General features: G+C 43.8%; 1 protein-coding gene across 5 annotated transcripts in view; it reads left to right on the top strand.

Moving 5' to 3' along the window:
• Window positions 1-19,812, top strand: part of CCDC88C (coiled-coil domain containing 88C) — a 91,753-nt gene that overhangs the window by 24,025 nt on the left and 47,916 nt on the right. For all 5 annotated transcript variants that reach the window (XM_035540158.1, XM_050710722.1, XM_035540159.2 and 2 more), the window contains one exon: window positions 13,765-13,834. In XM_035540158.1, coding sequence (XP_035396051.1) covers window positions 13,765-13,834 — 70 coding nt within the window. The remainder of the gene's footprint in view (window positions 1-13,764; window positions 13,835-19,812) is intronic.

The following is a 19,812-nucleotide window of genomic DNA, read 5'->3' as shown; positions in this document are numbered from 1 at the left end:
TGCATACCAAAGATGCAATTAGGAGACTTACATCTGTGATGCTACAAGGAGACAGCAAGGGGGGGCTGCGCTTGAGTATGTGGCAAAGGCCTCTTTACCCAAAGTGATTAATAAGACTTCTTCGGGGGACAGTGGAGAGCTTTCTGCAGGTCCTTTGTGCCCCACAAGCCCTGCTTTCTCTCACAACTCCCAGGTGAGAATAAGCACGTGTTGGGCTTAGCTTGGAGCAAGGTATATGCTGACCTGGCTCCTGTCTATTACAGTGAGCCTTGCTTTTTCTTTGCTTGGGAAGAAAATTCAGAACTTCACCAAAACTTGTAAACAGTTTAGCTTTCATGGCCCTTTACCAATAGGTTTACAGCTGTGTGCATTGAGAGGAGGTGATGCATGGGGAGCTGATTTAGAAGAACAGGTTTAAAATAAAACATGAAACCAACTCCCTCAGCTTCCCTACAATGTGGAGCCTTTGTTTGAGTTGTGTCCCTAAGGGAACAGCCGATATCTCTGGTACTGGTTTGTGGTCATGGAGCGTCAGCTACTACATGTTTGTGCTCTCCTCCTAAAACCAGGGTATTTTATCAGAGCAGAAACTGTTTTCTGAGTTGCTGTCATCTGCTTTCCCTAACTGCTCCTAATCTTCTCCCATATGGAGGTAAAATGGGGAATAAAAAGCCTGATGAAACATGTACACACTGAGCAACTATGCATAGTGTTTTGCAAGATACTCCCTCTCTGATGGGGAGGAGTGGGGCACAGCAAGGGAATAAGTGGGTGGCCAAGTTTCTTTTTCTTACAGTTTGATGTGAAATTCTACATAACGTGTCCAGTGGGCAGGTTTTCTTCCTGTTCTTCTGCCCTCGGCATGTATCAAAAACCCTGCCACTGAACCTGGAGTTGTGCAGCTCTGAGCTGAATTTTGTTGGCTGCACCATTTGAAGAAGCTTGCTTAGTTCCTGCCCATGTTGTGCAGAGCTGATTTCAAAAGGGCTGCTGCCTGTACCTCATGAGAATGGCTTGCAGTCAAAATTCACACGGAATCATGTATCTGCTCATCTGAAATGCAGCAAATGGTCTTCTTAGTTTCAGTTTCAGTTGTGCCTCTTTCTATATCACAGCTTAGAAATTGACATCGGTGACTGCATGTCAAGTCAGGGACTTTTTTTTTTTTTTTTAATATTGTGCATTAAATTTCAGTACTAAATTTTGGAGACCCAGCAGATCTCTCGCATACTTACACTAGCAGTAGAAATTGCGTAGCGTGGAGGTCATAAGGTTCAAACTTCAACGCCTGATCTCAGGACCTTGTATTTATCAAACACGTTACCGTTGTGGAGATGCTGAACATCTACAGCTTATGCCAAGATTTATGGGAATGGTGAATTCACCGGGTGCTACCGAGGTGCTGGAGCATCTAGTCTTGCATTCAGGTACCATATTATAACTCTTGGTGTGTTTTTGATTATGTTTTCTAGGCAGTAAATGTCTGCTCCTCCCTTTAAAATTAGGGGGAGCCTCATGTTTTCCGAGCGCTCGGAAGTAAGACTCTTAGTTCAGATGCCCAGCTCCGAAGCATTGACTCGTACTGTAGGTTTGAAGAGCACAAATTGTTTTACTGCGGCATGTCTGCTGGTGAGTGGCTGCGCTAATTCCCATAGAGCTCCGGTTTCTGAGCAGCCATTCATCACTCAGCCAATTCATGCTGCTCTCAGCAAAGAACAGGTTTGTCCAAGTAACTCAATGCCTCTGCCAGAGTATGTTTAAACAATGATGCAGAGCAATTTTAAGAAGTTACGTGGAAAGCTGTTAGTAAAACAGAACAAAAGAATCCTTAACGTACCACTTAACATCAACATTTTGGAGTTTGTAATGGGCCTGGCATTGCTCATTTCCCTGGTGTGTGGCTCGATCTCTTTGCCAAGGTTTTGTGCTTTGCTGAGGTGAAGCGTGTAAACCCTCTCTCCGCAGATAAAATGCTGCTTGTGCAACCTTTCTCTGATTTTTGTGCCCCTTAAAACTTCATCTGAAGCTGCCTCTAGGAGTCAGACTTTCTCTGGGCCATCAAGAAGCCTCAGCACCCTGTGAATACTTGCTAGGCTTAGGTTTGCTGCTCAGGAGTTACAGCAAGAGAAACGTCAGCATAATCTGTAGCTTTTAAAATTCTAATAATTCTTCTTACAGCCTGACACAACCCGCATGGGCTGGAAGACAGGAGGTGCTCCTGCTCTCTGCAGCCTGACGCTTGAACCCCTCTTGCCAGAAGCGGTCTTTCAGCAGGGTTTTACCCTCCCCTGCTTTTCTTTCAGCTAGCTGAGAGGTCAGCCCGGCGGAGTGGCACTCCTGTTGTTTGTGATCGGGTGGATGGCGAGCACAAGTCACTCGATACATCAGATTGTCTTTCTGTTGATTACGTTGCTAAAAAAAGTAAACCTGAGCTCTGGTGATGTAGGTAAGGGATCCACATGCGAGGGAGCTTGGAAATTGCCTGGAAACATGTGGGTCTGCCACCTTTCACATGCCGTTAAAGGACTCTGAAGATTAAGAAGTGTAATTGAAGAATGACGCTATAATATAAAAGGCTTTTACTTGTGTGCATAAAATTTGTGTCTCGCTCCATTCTGCTTTTTCTGCTTTTTAGCCTCGGTAGCTGCTTGTGTTTGGTGCTGTGTTTAGTGGTTCTTTTTGAAACATTTTGATTGTTTTTTAAACTTTTCCTCAGTAAACGTGAAGTTGTGAAAGTCACGTTTGCTTTCAGTTATAGGTGAGGCTTTTGTTATGAGCATGTGATCTATGAGCTTGTCTTTCAGGAAAACACTGAACATCACAGCTTGAGAGGAAATTGTATTTTGTTGACACAGAAAATCCCATGGTCAGAAGCCTTACAACTGGTACGGCAAGAGCATTAGAGGTTAATCTTCCCTGGATATTAATAATAACATAGCTGCACAACGTACTGCTGTTTCTGTGACAGATGGCAGAAAGAAAGGACCTTCTAGGATGTGACTGCACACTTCATGTTTTTTTTTTTTTTTTTTAAGATATCACAGGAATTCCTAGAGTGTTGTATGCCTTCAGTGTGCCATGACCACCAGCAAGTATTGATGAAGAGAAATCAAGAGTGGGGAGAGAAAATAAGCTTTTAAAAAGCACAGAAAACACTTCATGCTGCTCTCTATCCGAGGCACGTAGTTGCTGCTTAACTCGTCCGGAGCTGCCTGCTAGTGCTGCCCTGAGGGAGAGCCCTTGAGGGGAGGTCTGCGGTGTGAGGCAGGAAGGGGAGCAAAAAGGGCAAAGCTCTGCTGAATTCATCAATGGTACCAGCTATGAGTTAGCTGCACGACTCGCAGTAGATTACACAGATTGTATGAGGTGGTACTAATCAGTTGTTTCAGATACCTAAAGGAGCGCTGTTAAGGACTGACAGGACTGGAAGCTCTCCCTGAAGAGTGTTTGCTTGAGGACAAGTGAGCACAGAAAATCCAGAAGGGAGGGGAGTGAGGAGGATGTCAGAGCTCCTCTTGGAGCAGGGACCCTCTGTCTTCTTCCTGCCCTTTTCCATTTTTTTCGCTATTAATTTTTACTGCAGCTAGTTTCTGTGGTCTCTTTCTATTTTTGTTTGTTTATTTGTTTCTGACAGCATTACAACCACAGCACAGCCCTAATGGTAAAACTGGCAGATGACCCTGGTTGTGAGGAGTATTTTCTTCCAAGCAGTGCTCAGGTTACGTTGTGCAAACAACACGTGAAATTTGTTGCGCTTCTCTGCCTTTACAATGCAAGAGGCATCGCAAGCCTCTGAAATCCTCAGTGTGTTACCTGCCAGCGGTAAGGTGACTGCTGGCTGTGAAGAGAAACACCCCGTAGGCTTGTGCATGGTAGAGCTGTCTGGTCTTTGAGCTGGAGCTTCTCCCTCCACCGTCCCTAGGGAAAAAAACTGGAGGCCATTGCTTGCAGCAGCAGATCTCCTAGCTAAGGGCTGACTGGTGTTAGCTGAACTCCCCAATATCAGATAAATTAGATAGTACTGGTAATGCAGCAATACGTTGTGGTAACGATAGTGGGTGTAAATTCTTCTACTTTAAAATAATTGTAAAGCTCATAGCATCACCTGCAGTAACACCCCTTAAGTTTTTCTAGGAGTATTTGACAAGGACATGCCTGAACCCAGAGGCCTCTCTCTCTCTACGTGACTGGTATTTGAGTTTCTAGTGCTCCTGGTAACTGCTGGGTAACAGGAGTTTGCCTGCAAGAGAGCTCCCCGGAGCAGACATCACCGTTGCCGGAGGATGAGTAAGAAGCAAGCTCATGTAAACGGATGAGGAGTGTGCATGAGCAACTTTGTTTTAACCTGCAGACATGATCAGTAGCACCACCTTTCTTTCCCTCCCTGCACTTCTCCCAGCCACCTCATTTGTCCCAGGGCATCTTACTGTCTGGTCGGGTGTCCTTGCAGGTGGGGACCGCTTGTCCCAACAGCTTCTCTGTTGTCCCCCAAGGCCAGCTGAAAGCTTGCCTCCAGTGTAAATCCAGCATGTGCTTCTGTGCTGCTGTCTGCAGGGACCACCACTGACCTCTTGCCCGTGCTGCCTTTCTGTGTTGGAGCTGGACAGTAAGCTGCTTGGCACGGTGGTGGTGTTTGTGTGCTTTCCGAAAACAGTTCCTCCTATAAGGCAAAGTCGCCAACGTAAACTGCACAGGCACGAGAACATTTAAGCTTTTTGGGAAGTCATGCTTGAAAATATTTTTTTAAATTTGATTTTTTTCTTTACACTTTATGTACGTGGTTTGGTGGTGGAGAGGAGAAGTGCTCGCGGGCCAGTTGCTCAGTTTTCTCTCTGGAATTTCTTAAGTGCTGTCACAACTCTTTTCTTCACTGGGGAGAAAAATTGTCCTGGGAAAAATTATCTTGGGTTTTACCTGAGTTAGCCTGAAAGATTTCATGCCTTTCAAAGTGGACAATGTTAGCCAATTGTTAATTTTGTTAACCAGTAACCCGTGTTTTATCACATAAAATCCCTGTAGGTCATCAGTGAATGGTGTCCATATATTTACTGATCCTCAGTGTTGTGTTTAATTTTCTTAACTTCTCCAGCACCATCCATTCAAGTTTCCGAAAATTGTTTACCAATGTAATGTGAATTAAAATGTTGTTTATTCGGGGAGTATTATCCTGGAAAGGCTGAGCACGTCTATGCTTGTTTCTAAACATTTAACCACTTTACATTCAGGCAAGCATGAGGATGTTCGGATATAGTAAAGGCCAGGCAAGGCACTTTTTACTGACAGTAAGAAATACTTTTCTGTGATACGACCTCATGGCAATAAAGAGGGGTACTGAGACACTAGGCTATTACTCGGCATTAATAAGAGTGGCAGAGTAAAACATCTTGTTTTGGAGGGAGCTAATGGACAGACTGCAAATTGCTAGTGAGCTCCTGCTTCAAACAGGACAGTCTCAGATTCATACCAGCCAACGTGCATGCTTGTTTGGCTTTTATTACCCTTAGTCACTGATAAAATTTGAGTTGTGTATTTGTACTAAATTTGATTGTGTCTGCTAGGCCTTCTGTTTGCTACTAAAACGTTGTTCATAAGAAGCAGTTAGAAATCTTGAAAATATTTCATTCTTGTGAATGAAATTCACAAACCTCTTCCTTCCCCCCATTCATTTTTGTAGCTTCACAGGTTTGTTTTCATATTTAAATTTTGGCTTTGATTTGACTTTTCAGTATTTGTGCTAGAGAACCTCAAAATGCTTCTTGTCACAGATGCTTCTGGGATTAGCAGCGTTTTACAGTTTTTTTCCCAAAAAGCAGCGTTTTCCCAAGCTGCATCATTCTTTTTCAGGCAGCATTTAGACTAGTAAATAACCTGATGATGCTAGGACAAGCGCACAATGAGTGTGTACTCACACTGTGTAGCTTCTGCTCGTTATTCCCCTTTAGGAAGGCAGTATTGCTCTGATGTGTGTGTAACCGGTATTCCCACGTGTGCCCTTCTCTGACTCCTTTCTTTCACTGTACTTCTGGCTGCTGCTTTCCTTGGGCACAGTCAGTGTCTCTGTGATGGTCACATCAGTGGTTGTGTTGGAGCTCTTGGTGCTTTTTCTCATATTGTGGTTGGAACGCAGATCTCTGGATCTGAACATCTGAGTAATCCCCAAACTCACTATATGCTTGCTCAAGTTAATATTTTTTCTTTTCTTCATGACAGCATAGAAATTTTATTAACAGATTCGATGCATTTTATCTGAGCGAGTATCATGTACCCACTTAGGTGTTTACTGTGTCTGTTCCCTATGAACATAATGGGAAAAAATAAAAACAAAAAAAAAACCAGGATTTAGAAATATTTGCAGTAAGAGAAGTGGTAGAAAACATATCGTATACGTAACCTGTATAGAAATCCATTGGGTTGGTGTTCGTTTCTCGACTGGAAGTTCTATTTTACTATTGTAACTTCTGTCTTCATTCCAGTGAACAAAGGACAGTGGAGCAGAGCTTATCCCCAGGAGCTCTGCATGGCTAACATAATTTGGTATCAGGCTTCAGTGTTAAAAGCTGAAAAACACTTGATCAGTTTTAGAATTTAATGTGAAAACTTTTGGCTTTATTATCCCAGCAAAATATCCGTAAACTGTGTTTGGGAAAATTGACTTGCTTTTTATGTAAGTGACTGTGCTTGGTGCTGAGTTTCGGAGAATTTGAAAGTGCTTCAAGTCTGCTCTGATGGGCCGTGCTGTTCCTTTTTCTCGTGTGTTAGGCTGAATTATTATGGTCCTTAGAGACCACCGCAGATTAGCTGGAAGCGTGTAGAACAGATGGATTGCATTTTAGCTGGTTATATTAGTAATGCCAAGTGACAGGCCTTTAACACACCACATTCCTCATTCCCTGTTACTGCATAAACCACCCTAGGACAGCTCTAAGGTGGAATAAAATACAAGTCAAGAGTAATTTGTCTGGACACTGTCATAAATATCTGAAGTCACTTGCACATGATTTGAAGAGAGAAGTTGAGGATAAATCAATAAGCTTTTCATTTTCAGCAGGTAGGTAAATCAAAGTGCTGCTGGCAATAGGAGCTGAGGGACCCAGTGCTCTGCAATTGGATTTTCTTTTCTCTGGGTCAAATCAATATTGCCTCTAGGCACAGCTACAGGGCTCTGCGTTGTATTAAAATGAGTGATTCATCTTGGAGTCAGCCACACTAGGCTAGGAAATCTGCCACCATGTAGCTGCTGAAGATTTTGCTTCATATTTTAGAAGCAAATGTACATATTTATATTTAGTTTAATAAAAAAAAAATCTGCTTCCTCTGCAGCTGGGGCTGTGGGAGTGGCAGCTTCCATGTTATTTATTCCACTGGGCTTGAAGTAAAACTAATTGTGTCCTAAAATGCTTTTTATATAAAGTACCTTTATTTAAATGCATACAGAACTCTTGTTGTGGGATGTAAACAAGTGTACTGCAAACGATTTGAATCTGTCTTAAAGCAAATGTTTTCATCAGGGCTTGCCTTGCTCTCTGAGGCGTGGAGTGATTTTGTTGTATGCTGCTCCGGAGTAGGTGATTTAACCAGCTCATAAAGCAGTGAGAGAGTGCACAGTGGATCACATCATAACCATGGGATCTTATTTTCATCGTCTTCCTCCATTGCTTGTTACTGTTTTGTCACTGGCCTATTGCATGTAAGTGACAAGGTCTCTGGATTTGTACAGCTTGCAGCGGATGAGGTTTTACTCTGGTCTGGGACCTCTGATAAATACCAAAACCTGAGCTGTGACAGTCCTTGATGTAAGAATTGGGTGGATGATTGTGTCTGGGTCTGTTTGCTTTTTTGTTTGTAATTGTGTGCTGTCTAAATTGCAGGTGTTTATTGTTTTGATCTGAATAAAACATGGTCTTACTCCTCTGTTCAGTGTATTGCCGTCACTTGGTTAGTTACCCACACCCTGCACGTGCTGAGAATGGTTAAGACTAGGTGTGATTCCTTCACATCCCCTCCCACTGAGATGCCAGCCTATGATTGTTAGAACTGATCGTTTTCAGATGAGGCAACAGTTATTTTAGTGGCTTTTGGATTTCCACATGAAGGATCTTTGAAGCGTGCTTTGTAGTTCGCTGTTTTTCAGAAAAAAAAGCCCTTTTAAGACAGCTAATCCCCTAGTCCATCACCCAACGAATACAATTGTTGCAGAGATGAGCGAGGTTCTTAATCAAATTTTGTCACGTATATAACGTGTTGACAGGGGAGCAGCAGGTACTGAGTCACACACGTGGTGTCGTCAGGTGTGCTCGCATGGTAAGATGCACACAGAAAACGGCTCAACAAAAGATGGGTTTGTGTTTCACTTCCTTGTCATTACCCTGCTACGACTTGTTTCATCTCGTCTAATCTTTTGTGGGACCCTGTCATACAGTTTACAGTCTTGTTGTAAATCGTTTTCCTGACACCACTAATAACTCCTCAGATGATTACAGCAAAATAATAATAAAAAATATCTGAAGTTTGTATACAGTGGTAGATAAATTTTCTTCTTTTAAAGCGTAACTTCCTTGTTGTAGGCTGCAAAGTATCTTGCTTTGTTGCATAAAAACAGAACTGGAAAATTTTAAAACTATTTGAGGGGAAAAAAAAACACACATCTGAATTAATTCTTTAAAATGTTTTAATGTTAAAATGTACTTATTGCCCAACTGTTCACTGTTCGAGTTCTGTTTCCAGAAAAGCTTGAAATCAACCCTGAGCACACCTTGTGTAGGAAGCACCGGCCCGTCCCATGTTTGTGGTAGTGTCCCATGCTGCCATCCCTGCCTGGCAGGCCCTGAACTGTGGACACTCGCAGAGAGTTTATCAAAGCGTGTAGGGCCCCGCTCCCAGTGCCGTTTGGAGATCAGATCCATGCTGAGCTTATTGGAGAAAGGTGTCGACAGCGCTGCATAGGTAGGGCTCTGCTGAACTTTCCCATTCCATGGGTCTGAGTTGCAGTTGAAATGTAAGCCTGTTTCTCTGGCCAGGGAATGTTTGCTTTTAGTGGTATAAATAAAGCTGCTGATGGTTTTTCCTCATGGGCATTTCAAGTAGGGAAGCACCATTTGGCTCCCAGTCAGCTGGGCAATTAGCATTTTATAGCCAAGCAATATACTTAAATGGAATGGCTTGGCTTGAGCATTGAATTACAATGGCCAGTAGACTGCTGTTCTTCTTACATAATTTATTTGGGACTCGCTTCTTGTTTAGGTTTCAGGCAGAGGTTAATTTAATTCTGCATGGGAAGCTCATAGTTACTTTACATTGACGCTGTGCTGTACTGTGGCACAGGGAAGAGTTTCTGTGTAAAGCTTATGTTTGCCTGGTCTCTGAGCCATGGGAAGGACAGTTTTACTTACTCCTGTCATAGCAGTGCATTCTTTGCTGGAACCATTGGCACGCTTTCACTGGCATTTAAAAACGCAGCCAAGAATGATACCTTAAGACCATTTTCTTCCATGTTGTTGCACATGTATTTTGAAGGAGCAAACGTGTGTTATGGGCCCAGGAGATTTTGTTCCTACAGAATTACAAGGGGCCCATTTACCCTGTAACGGGTAAATAAAGTGTTAATACACGACTGTGGGGACTTGAGAGCGAGAGTTGCCATTGCATATCTTCTAATGACCCAAGGCAGACAGCACATACCCTGCGTGTGTGATCTTGGAAAGATAAAAACAGCAAGTAAAACATGCCTCAGCACTCCAGAGACAAATTGGAAGCCCTCTGACTGAGGGGATGAGGTTGCTGCAGTGTGTTTGTTCATGTTCTTAATAAGCCTAAGGGCTTCACTCAGCGCTTACAGTTTTATCAGGAATCTTGTATGTTTCTTGATTTTCTCCTAAAGCCCTCGACTTGTAAAGTCTGTGTGGGGGAATTTTGGCTTTTTTTTTTTTTTTTAAGCTCCCTTCTTAGGAAAGTGACTGCAAATGTGAAGCAAGTGTATGCCAAGGGCTCAGAGTTCAGACGGCTACTGCCGAGAACACAGCATTTATTTACGTTTTAACCTCATGATTCCTGGGTAACTTAAGAGTATTTTTGAATCCTCAGGGTGCCGGTGTGGAGTTCCAAGCTACTTTCAGCAAAACTCAGGCTTTGGCAGCCAGACTTGCTCCCCGTTGCTCCTGTCTGCTGGTTGTTTCAGCCTGCCTCACTCCACGCCGCTGCAGGCAGGCCCAGCAGAGAGCAAGGACTGAAGAGGCAGTTTGACCTGCGCATGGGAAGCTGTCCCGCTTGATACAGGGTCATGTAACTCCCCGTGCAGAAACCTTGGTGGGCTTTTCCTATTGGGTTTGGGGAGTCTGGCTCAAGTAGCATGAGTTTTGGCTGCCAGTATTTCTATTTTGTGATGGTAAGCGATGACCTGCTAACTAAAAGCATCAATTCCTGCCACCATCGCTGCTGACAAAAGAGCTGAGATTTTGGACAAATCCCTTCAGGTTTAAAATATCCTCTTTGGAAGAGAATTTCAGGCACCGACAGGAGCTGTGCTAATGCCTAATCATGATCTGTTTTGAATTGTATTCCTTAAATAAGACTGCTGATAGCAACACTATTTTGTCATGGAAATCTCATTAGCAGCAGTTAAAGAAGAAAAAAAAAGCAAACAGTAGTGTGGGAAAGATGATTCCTAACGTGCAGTTGCTGGCCTCCGAGCTGGTTAATGGCTTCGGTGTAAAGCTGACAACTCAAACCCTAATTGTTTTAATAATTAGGGAAATTGTTACCATATGTTGTTGCTGTAACCTTTACTGTTTTAATCAAGCTTTCCTTGTGCTGTAAAAATGATTAAAAGGTCTCTCACAGGAGAAATTAGAATTTTTGCTTGTATAGTTGTTCTCTGGAGTATTGTGGGGTTTTGTGGGCAATTTAAAGTGCTTGAAAACCTTGCTTTGCTCTGCAGCAGCTCCTGCCTGCCCCTGGCCATGCCGTGCATCTGAGGGAGAACAAATCCACGAATACACGGCATCCCTGCCTTCGCTCTTGTGACTCAGAGCTGTGTTGGATTCCCCGCGTAACAGCATCCTTTACATAATACAGTCGTTTGCTGCCCTTGGGGGGAAATGTCACATTTTATCTGCTATTTATTTCACTGATTGGGCTCCAGCTGCGCGTCCGGGTTAGCCCAGTGGCTGGTATAGGAACTGGTTGGCTCTGTGGAGCGCCTTGATCCGTGGTGAGGGGTCACAGCTTGGTGGGGTTAAATGTGAGGGTTTAAGCAATGCGTCTGAGGCACCATCACATTATCCCAGCTGTTGAATCACTACGTGTCAGCTGAGCCTTAGTAAATTTTTGTGGTTTTAGCCTGTATAAAATCAGGGGTATAATTCATCAGTATCGATACAGGAGTTTTCAACTAACACACTTCAGCTCACCCTTGTAGCCGAGTGGTGTGTTGATATATCTCACTTAACAGAGGGTAGTTCACTAAACTGAAGGAACTTTATTTCTGTGATTCTTCCCCCATCTTGAAAAATGAGGGCAATGGCATTGACCCTCCTTTATAAAGCACTGAGATCTACCGATGAGCTACACAACGTAATGGCGTTATCGCAAATAATAATCTTAAGTGGAGGCGTTTAAATGATGAAGATAGTTATCTGTGTATTTTAAAAATAAACAGATCAGCGTCTCACCTCTTGCAACAATTGGGATCTTTCAGTCTGAATTAAGAAATCACTCCTCACAGCTTCAGGGCCCTTTCTGCTTGCGTTCAGCTCCTGCCAGATGCGAGGTTCAGGCAGCCCCAGGGGCGTGCAGGCATGGTTATGTTGGATGGTATACTCGCAATAATGTTACGGGAGCAGTGCATGGGAATGTTAACAGCAGAAAGGTTAGCCGTAATGTCCTTTGTGTCTGTGGGTTAAGTAGCTGGCGATCTGATGATTACACAAAGACAAACTGAATTCTTTATGCATTCCTGCCTCAGTGCCACTCCATGCGCTGGGTGACTGGAAACAAAATTCTCCTTTTTTTTTTTTTTTGCCATGGAAATCGCTGGTTAGAGCCCAATACTTCGGCATATGCAAATTTTGAATTTGTTCAAAGCCTCGGTGCCCCCCTGTGTTGCCATAACAGATATTGCCATCCAGCTCTGTGTTCTTACGAGCGATGTGGTTTGCAGCTGCTTGGATAACAGGTGCAAACAGACTTCTGTTTAACGTGCACAAACTATAAAATGCATTTGGCTAATGGCTCAACAAATGCCTGGTCCACATTAGCCAAACTTCACATTACATGAAGATCTGTAGAGCCTGCCTTCTTAGCAGCACCAAAACCCCTGTCAGCTGTGCTGCTGAGATAGTTCTACTTTATCCGGAAAGTTACTGCTGAGGAGTGTATTCTGAGCATGGATTGGAGGGGGAAAAATGATGTGTGTTATGTCCAAAACTTTTTTAAAAAAAGCATCCACTCTGATTACTTATCAGATGCTGCAGGCTCACTGGAATATTTCCTCTTTCAATCAGGTTTAATTTTTCTTCCTATGGTAACTTTGAAAGCAGAGAAATAACAACCCAGTAACTTGGAGAGGAAGTGTTCAGTGAATGGGTGATTGTTTTAGGAAATGTGTGCCTGTGCTTTGTGCCTGGCTGCAGTGTTTTTTCCTCTGGCGCTGAGGATTTCACAAGTTTTAAAGCGTGAGCCCTCCCCGTGGCTGTGGGGGAGTTTGGGATGTGGAGGCAAGTGAGGAAAGGGCACCTGCCAAACATTTGGTAGAGTCATATGGGGAACCTTTGTTTCCTGAATCCCAGCACGGTGCTTTCAGCACACAGCCATTTTCCTCCCAGTCTTTTCAAGTGAAATAAATACTTGCCAGCAGTGTTTTATTCCAGTCATCACGAACGGGTGCTAGTAACTGCAGGTTGAAGCTAGGAACCGTACTGCTGTGCTCAGTATGTTACAGAAAAGTACTTGAGTGCGTGTCTGAACACAGCACTGTACAGAGTTCCCTTTGCAGTGTATTTTTTTGTCCACCTTTGGGCATTTTGCCTGCCCCAGGGCTTGTAGCCTTTCCTCTCTAAGCCTGCTCAGTCATTTCAGAGTAGCTTCAGGCAGCTGACATTTAAGTGATTCTGACTGAACAATGCACCTCCCTTCCTTATCTCCCCCCAAGATAAAAGGACATTTAAATGAGGTTCACAACATTATTAAACAAATGTGTTTTTTCTCCCCATTAAAAACAAAGGAAGCAAATCTAGGACTTTAAATCTATTTTCTCTGAGCAGTGCAAGAAGTCTGTTCAATAGCTTCCCCCCCACGCCCACTTCCCAAGCCCATCATTAGAATCTCAGACCCATGAAATGATTTGACCAATTATTTGAATTACTCAAACTTCACAGACAGGCTTAGGTGCCTTTGATGAACCCGCTGCATTTGTACGCCTTGGAACATGACAACAGCTGTATGTTGAACATCAAATGAATACAGGTCATGCCTGGGGTAAAGGCATGACTGATGGGTGTGCCTGGCATGGCTGTGCATTTATTTTGATTAGTACCATGGGACCCTCCAAGTTCTCTCTCCTCCATTGTTAAAAGAGGCGTTTAGTGTATGTTAGCTGTGCAACCTGATGCCATCTTCAAATAGGGATTTCTCTCTCAAGTGGGGCTTCCTCTTGTGACCTCTGAACTGCCAGTATATTAAAGGCTTTGTAATCGATGGAGCTCTGTATTCTTTGTGGCGTGATTGATTGGGATTCCTTCACACTGAACTTTGTTGTTCTCTTTTGTTTAGGAAGTCCTCCAGCAGCTGATCGTAATGAATTTACCAAATGTTCTAATGATTGGCAAAGATCCTCTTTCTGGTGAGTAGTTTGTTGGGTTCTTCAGCTCTCCCCTGTGCTAAATGAAGTCTGTATTTGTTTTATTCTACTTACCTGTGTATACAAGTACAATATCTGGTACGTTTGCATGTCTTACTTATATACACATGTGATAGCGAGTTCTTGCCAAAGCAACAACTGTTTGCTTGAAAGTCATGTCTCTTCACTTGTTGCTACAAGTGGCCAAGAGCACAGTCTGCCATAGAAGAACCATTTGTCCTTCTAGTTTTCATCTCTGCTGTAGCACAATACCAATGCCAAGGACAGTGAATCTGTTTTTACCAAAGAAGGAAAAATGAATGAACCCTGTCAGCAGTGATGGGGAATGACATGGTAACCAGCATCTCCAGAACAAACAAATGGCAGAAATCTTGGCAGAAAATTTCATTGTGCTGCTCTTGGCAGCTGTAGTGTATGTACATACACAAAGGGATTATATCAGAAAAGAATATTAACTTACAGATACTGGGTCACTGAAGCTCAGTCCTGACACTTTTGCGGTAAAATCAAGCTGAGAGTAAGGTACCCACTTCTTCAACAAGCACAGTAAACTCTGAAATGCCAGTCTTAATTTTTCTGTACAGTCTACTGTTACAGCTAAAGAAAATATAAATGTAGGAGCTGTTGCTTTTCTCAGTCATATGGACAGTCAACAAAAGCTGGGGTGCTAGCTAGCATCGAGAATGCTTCTGAATAGAGATGTCTGGGCCAAAAAGGCAAACTCTGCTGGCTGTGTCAATGGGAAAGGCTGTCTGGCTTCTTGTAGTGGCTGGTCCTGAGTGACAGCTGGCAGGAGGCTCACAGCACAGTAACCACAGCGTTGGTTCCTGGGGAAGCTGCACACTTGAAAGCTGTCGTGTACTTATGTATAATTTCCCACCGTTGACTTGGTGCTTGTCAGCACCTTCAATCAATCTTTCTTTGAAGAAGGCACCTGATGTGTCTCTTGTAGGAAAGATATTGGCCAGCTCCTCTAATTACAACCAGACGTTTGCCTTATGTTCTGACATCTTTTGAAATGTGGTCTTCTCGTTGTTTTTTTTTATTTATCTGTCGCTGACTTACTGTTGACGTTATTTAGGAGAACATGAGAAAGAGGATAAAGAATGTGAGAATATAACAGTTAGATGGCAGAAAATGATGGGATGTGTGTGTATTAAAAACATGAAGTTCTTGTTTAGCCATATTACATACTGCTTTTGAGAACCAGTTACAGCTTAGGCACTACACAGGTAGCTGTTGTGCAAAGGAAGGCTGGAGATGTGCTTGCTCCAAAGAACATATGCAAGTAGACTTTTGGGGAGAGGATTTCAAAAGAAGCTTGTCTTAATCTTACCCTTAGAGGTAAGGAAGAATGTGCTGAAGAAATGGTTAGGGAAATAAAGAACTAGGGGAGTTTTCAGAAAGAGACCTGGCTCAGGGCTGATGGGAAGCCTGGAAAGAAGCAACAGGGAGGAGAGGTCTGCAGAGTAGTTACTAAAACCAACAGAAAGCAGTTCACAAGAAAGCCTAATGCAGGAGTAGGCTGTGTTGCGGGTGAGTGGTAACTGTTGGACTGATGTCTTTGTTGCTGAGTGTTTTGCAGGGAGGAGTGAGAGGAAGGCAGTGACACATGGGAGGAAAAGAAAGTGAAATGAGATACTCTTTCTGTCAGTGAGAGAGCTAAAGGAGGGCTGCAGATTGAATAGAAATGTGAGGACAAAGCAGTCGTCAGCATGGGAAATGGTGCTTTTGGCATGAATACAGAGAAACCCCAGGGAAAACTGACAGAGGAGTGAGGAGGCTGGGCATGACAGCAGTATGGGGAGAAGGGATGAGGCAGATATGAATTATCGGAGGCTAATGCTTAGAAGTGATGAGAATAGTAGAGGAGAAACCTCTTTCTGTCAGTGGTCCAATTCAGGACAGAGTTGGGGAGGCAGGGGAAGGAGGGTCCTGGAGGGAGCATCTGCAGAGGCAGTGCTGGGCAAGGGGCTGTGGGGAGCAGCTGAGGCTGGAGGCTGAAGTCAGGCAGGCAGACTGGCAGGGGTGGATCTCAGAGGCATTGATCAAATCCCAGTTTTTGCTTTCCCTGTGTCATAGGTAAGGTAATCATAGAATGGCTTGGGTTGGAAGGGACCTTAAAGATCATCTAACTCCAACCCCATATCTGAATGAAAGATACATCTTACCTAGAGGAAGAAAAAATTATCATATAATCACATTCTTGGAAAACATAGTATGTTGTGTACTGTTTGAACTGGGATGGCTCCTAATGACTTTATTAATTCCTTAGATCCTGGACCAGAGAGCTGCTAAATCATTCCATATGATTCGCTCTGTAATAATTTTAGTGACTTCTTCCTTGTAATGAGCCCACATGATGTTTTACTAAGTATGTTTTTCAGAGCTGTCTGTTCAGCAGTGCAATCTGCAAATTTCACTTTGTCCTAAAACAGCCAAAAGTGGTGTTACATGTTTTAAATTAGGAACTGCACAGCTCTAAAGCTGAGAATGCTGTTCTTGCTATGTAGCTCCCATTTGGCACTCAACATTTGGGACTACGGAGGGCTTCTACAGCTGTATTTGGAACATGAGACTATTGAAAAGACAGAGCCACTGCTACTAAAAATGCGGTTGTAGTTGGGCTTTTGCATAGGAGATGGTGCATGTCTACTAGGTTTAGGAGCTTTACGAGCTTCCACGTACTCTAATCATTTTGTTTCAGGCTGTGGCAGGTTTGCCTACTGCAGTTCATTTGTCCCATAAGCATTACAATTACAAAAAATAGTTCGTGAGAAGATGAAGTCTTTGACTGTTTTCTAGAAAGTAGGGAGCTGAACAGAAACCTGGAAGTTTAGTTAAAGAGTTTAGAAAACTTTTCCAAGAATATGACTTGCAAAATCATGCATCTGACATTACAGGACTTACTCCTCTCACTGTGCTGTGCAGTAGACAACTACTACCATTAAACTTCCTCTCTGTTTTTGTCTTCCTCCAAAGTTTTTATTGAGCAGTCTTTTCAATTTGCTACTGCACCACCAATTCCTTGTGTTCAATATGAAAATCAGCATATTTTTCATCAGACATGGTTCTTTGGGGACAGGGGGCATTTAACTTCTTTCAGAACAAGAATGGAAATGAGGTCTTGTTTGCCTGATGTAGGCTCATTTCTGTCTCTTCAAAACAAAAAACTTTGCTATTTAGATCCCCTTTTCATTTTACATGCAAAGTTTGTGAATGAGCAAGCCCCAGATCCCTGCTAGTAAATATCTATAGAAACTGTTTTTCATTAAAATCCTAAAAGATGTGTGCTCCCACTGGGGTATTTTTTCATGTCTGGTTTCCTTCCTCATTTTGTTTCATAATCCTCCAGACACACAAAGGTTCATAAAGTATGAAGTTAATAACAAAACACTGCCTCAGTAGTGTAAATTTAGAATTCAGGCTTTTCTTATCCAGGATGTTGCTACAGCTGGGAAAAACAGCAGTTGTGTGCTTCACCCCTTCCCAGCTTCTCCACAGATCCACTGGCTGCTGCATGTAGCACTACACAAAATATCATTCTCTCTTGCCTGCTGGAGGAAAATTAAAGAAGGAAAGTACATAAAGAAGCTTCACAGGCTCAAAATTTCTTGTGTTTGGGCTCTTTCGCTTTTTTTTTCCCATTTTCTCTTACATCTTTCCTTCTCCTCCAACCCCCCTCTCATTTTTTCAATCTTCTGTATCATCTCTGTACCTTCGTCCTCATTTTTTGTTGTCTCCTAATCTGTTTGCCCGCCTTCTCCCTGAATTGTGCCATCTGTTTCTCGCCCTCTGTCTCCTGCGAGAGCAGAAGGGCCTCCTGGCCCGGCGGCACAGGGCGGCTCCTGGGGCACGCAGGTGGTGTTGGCTTTTTCCCCCTTCCAGACAACCCGCTGCTGGCAGCAGATGGGCTTTCGGCACGTCCCCAGGTTGCTGGCTCCATTGCAGGCCCAGATATGTAGCCTGCAAGCAGCCGCCCTGGAATTCTCAAAAAGGTGTTAAAAAGGAAGGAAAAAAAAAAAAAAGACAAGCAACACGTCATTTTTTTTTTGTTAGCACCTCTCTGTTTAGGTGCTAATTGAATCCAAACCGTTGGCTTCAGCTTGTGGATATCTGTCTGTCAAGAGCTGCCCCAGACCTAAACGCTTGCTTCCTAGGTTATAGGAACACGCTTCTGGTAAGGTCAGCTAATAAGGCTGCCAAATGTTAGCTTTTAAACAGTAGCAAACTAATAAACTCGTGATTGCCTTCAGTCTTTTACTTTCTCACTGCTTTCCATAAGCTGCAGTTTAGCTTTCCCTGCCAAAGGGACTTGTGTCTCCCCGGGGTTCTTTTTCTGATGGGAGAGCTCAAGTGGGGACGAGGTCTCTAAGTGGTGTTTCCAGGCAAGGTCAGTCCCTGATGGGAGAGCAGGCTGACCTCGTTAAGTTACCCTGCTAACGGTATTTCACCTCACAGGGTCGTGCAGCATCACCAGTGCATATCTGTTATCTCAAGGAGAGGAAAACAAAGCCTATTGCCTTTGGTGCAGACAGTGTGGTTTGAATGGCTTAAGAAACTTGCCTGACTTTGGGATATATAGATGCACTCGTTGCAAAGTAATTTTCTAAACCGAATAATTCCAAGCCATCAGGCCCACCTGGAGGACAGCTGTGATGCTGTGGTGCATGGATTGGGTTTGGGGACCCATAGGATTAGAGCACCTGTCTGGCATGATCTGGAGTCAGCAGCCGGGTGTCTTCTCCCAGTACCTGCTCCTTCGGTCTCCTGGAGCAGATGTTTCAGTATGTCTGGGAGAAACAGAGGGCCACCGCAGTCACTCGCTCTCCTTCACTTAGCAACTTGCTCTTGTGTCCCATGGGTGTGCTCTGCCTTTAATACCTAGTCTGGATCTGCTCTGAAACTGATGCAGAATGAAACCAAATGCTGAAACTCTAACAAAACTCCACTTTGGGGGGGCGGGGAATTCTTCTGACCACACTTGGTATCTCCTTGGGCTAGTGGTGTTGCTGCAGGAACTGTTCATGAAGTAGCAGATCTCTTGGTTTTTTGTGTGTGTGAGATACTGAAATGTTATTTGTATATTAGATTGTAAATTTTCAGAAGGGAGTAAGTCAGATACGTTGCTGGATGTGGGGAGAGGGATCAAGGCAGACTATATGCTTTTCAAAACCAATTTTCAAATATTCTGCAGGGAAGCGAACAATGAAGTTGTTGAAAAGTTGTTAAACAAGTGAGGTACACCTAAGGCCTGCGCAGAGCACTTCTCTTTTAAAAGGACATGAGAAAACAAATTATTTCCGAAGCTGTCCACGTGCTGCTCTGTGAGGTTCTCAGGCTGCAAGTAGGCCCTGTGGTGGCCGCGGGTCGGTGCAAGGCCAGCCACCCAGCCTTGGCCCCACACGTGGCGCTGACAGGCTGCCGGCCCAGCCTAGGGGCACAGCGTTGGTGTGGGGACACGGTGGCACTCGGAAGTCACCATCTTGTCTGGTCAGTGCAGGGTACGAAGTGGAAATGTTTATCCCACAGTTATGTACCCTGTGTCAGGAAACAGCCATATAGGGATGAGAGAGAACTGTACGTGGACCATTTGTTTCTATCCTGTTCCCCTGTGTGGATGAAGACTGGCTTTTCCAGAACATCTCATTTTGAACCTCAGTTCTTTTATAACTACATAATGAATTTTGATCCTCTGTGAAGCTCCTTGGCATCCACCTCCCTGCATCTACCTTTGATATACATAATTTTCTTTACCGCCCAACAGTCCACACACAAATTTTGTTGAAAGAAGATCTGGAGCTGGCTCAGAGCCATACCAGTTCCCCGTGTGTGGCTTCCTCTCTCCTGACCTTAGGAGGTGGCGCGGGGCTGTCGGCCACAGCAGGGTCCCCTGTGGTGACAAACCTGTGTGTCCCTCCTCCCCCCCCGTGGTTCCAGAGCATATGGCTAGCTGCCTC

This window comes from Cygnus atratus, chromosome 5, assembly GCF_013377495.2.
Source record: "Cygnus atratus isolate AKBS03 ecotype Queensland, Australia chromosome 5, CAtr_DNAZoo_HiC_assembly, whole genome shotgun sequence".
Lineage (NCBI taxonomy): Eukaryota > Metazoa > Chordata > Aves > Anseriformes > Anatidae > Cygnus > Cygnus atratus.
The sequence above is the reverse complement of the archived record's forward strand: the minus strand, read 5'-3'. Positions and strand labels throughout refer to the sequence as shown.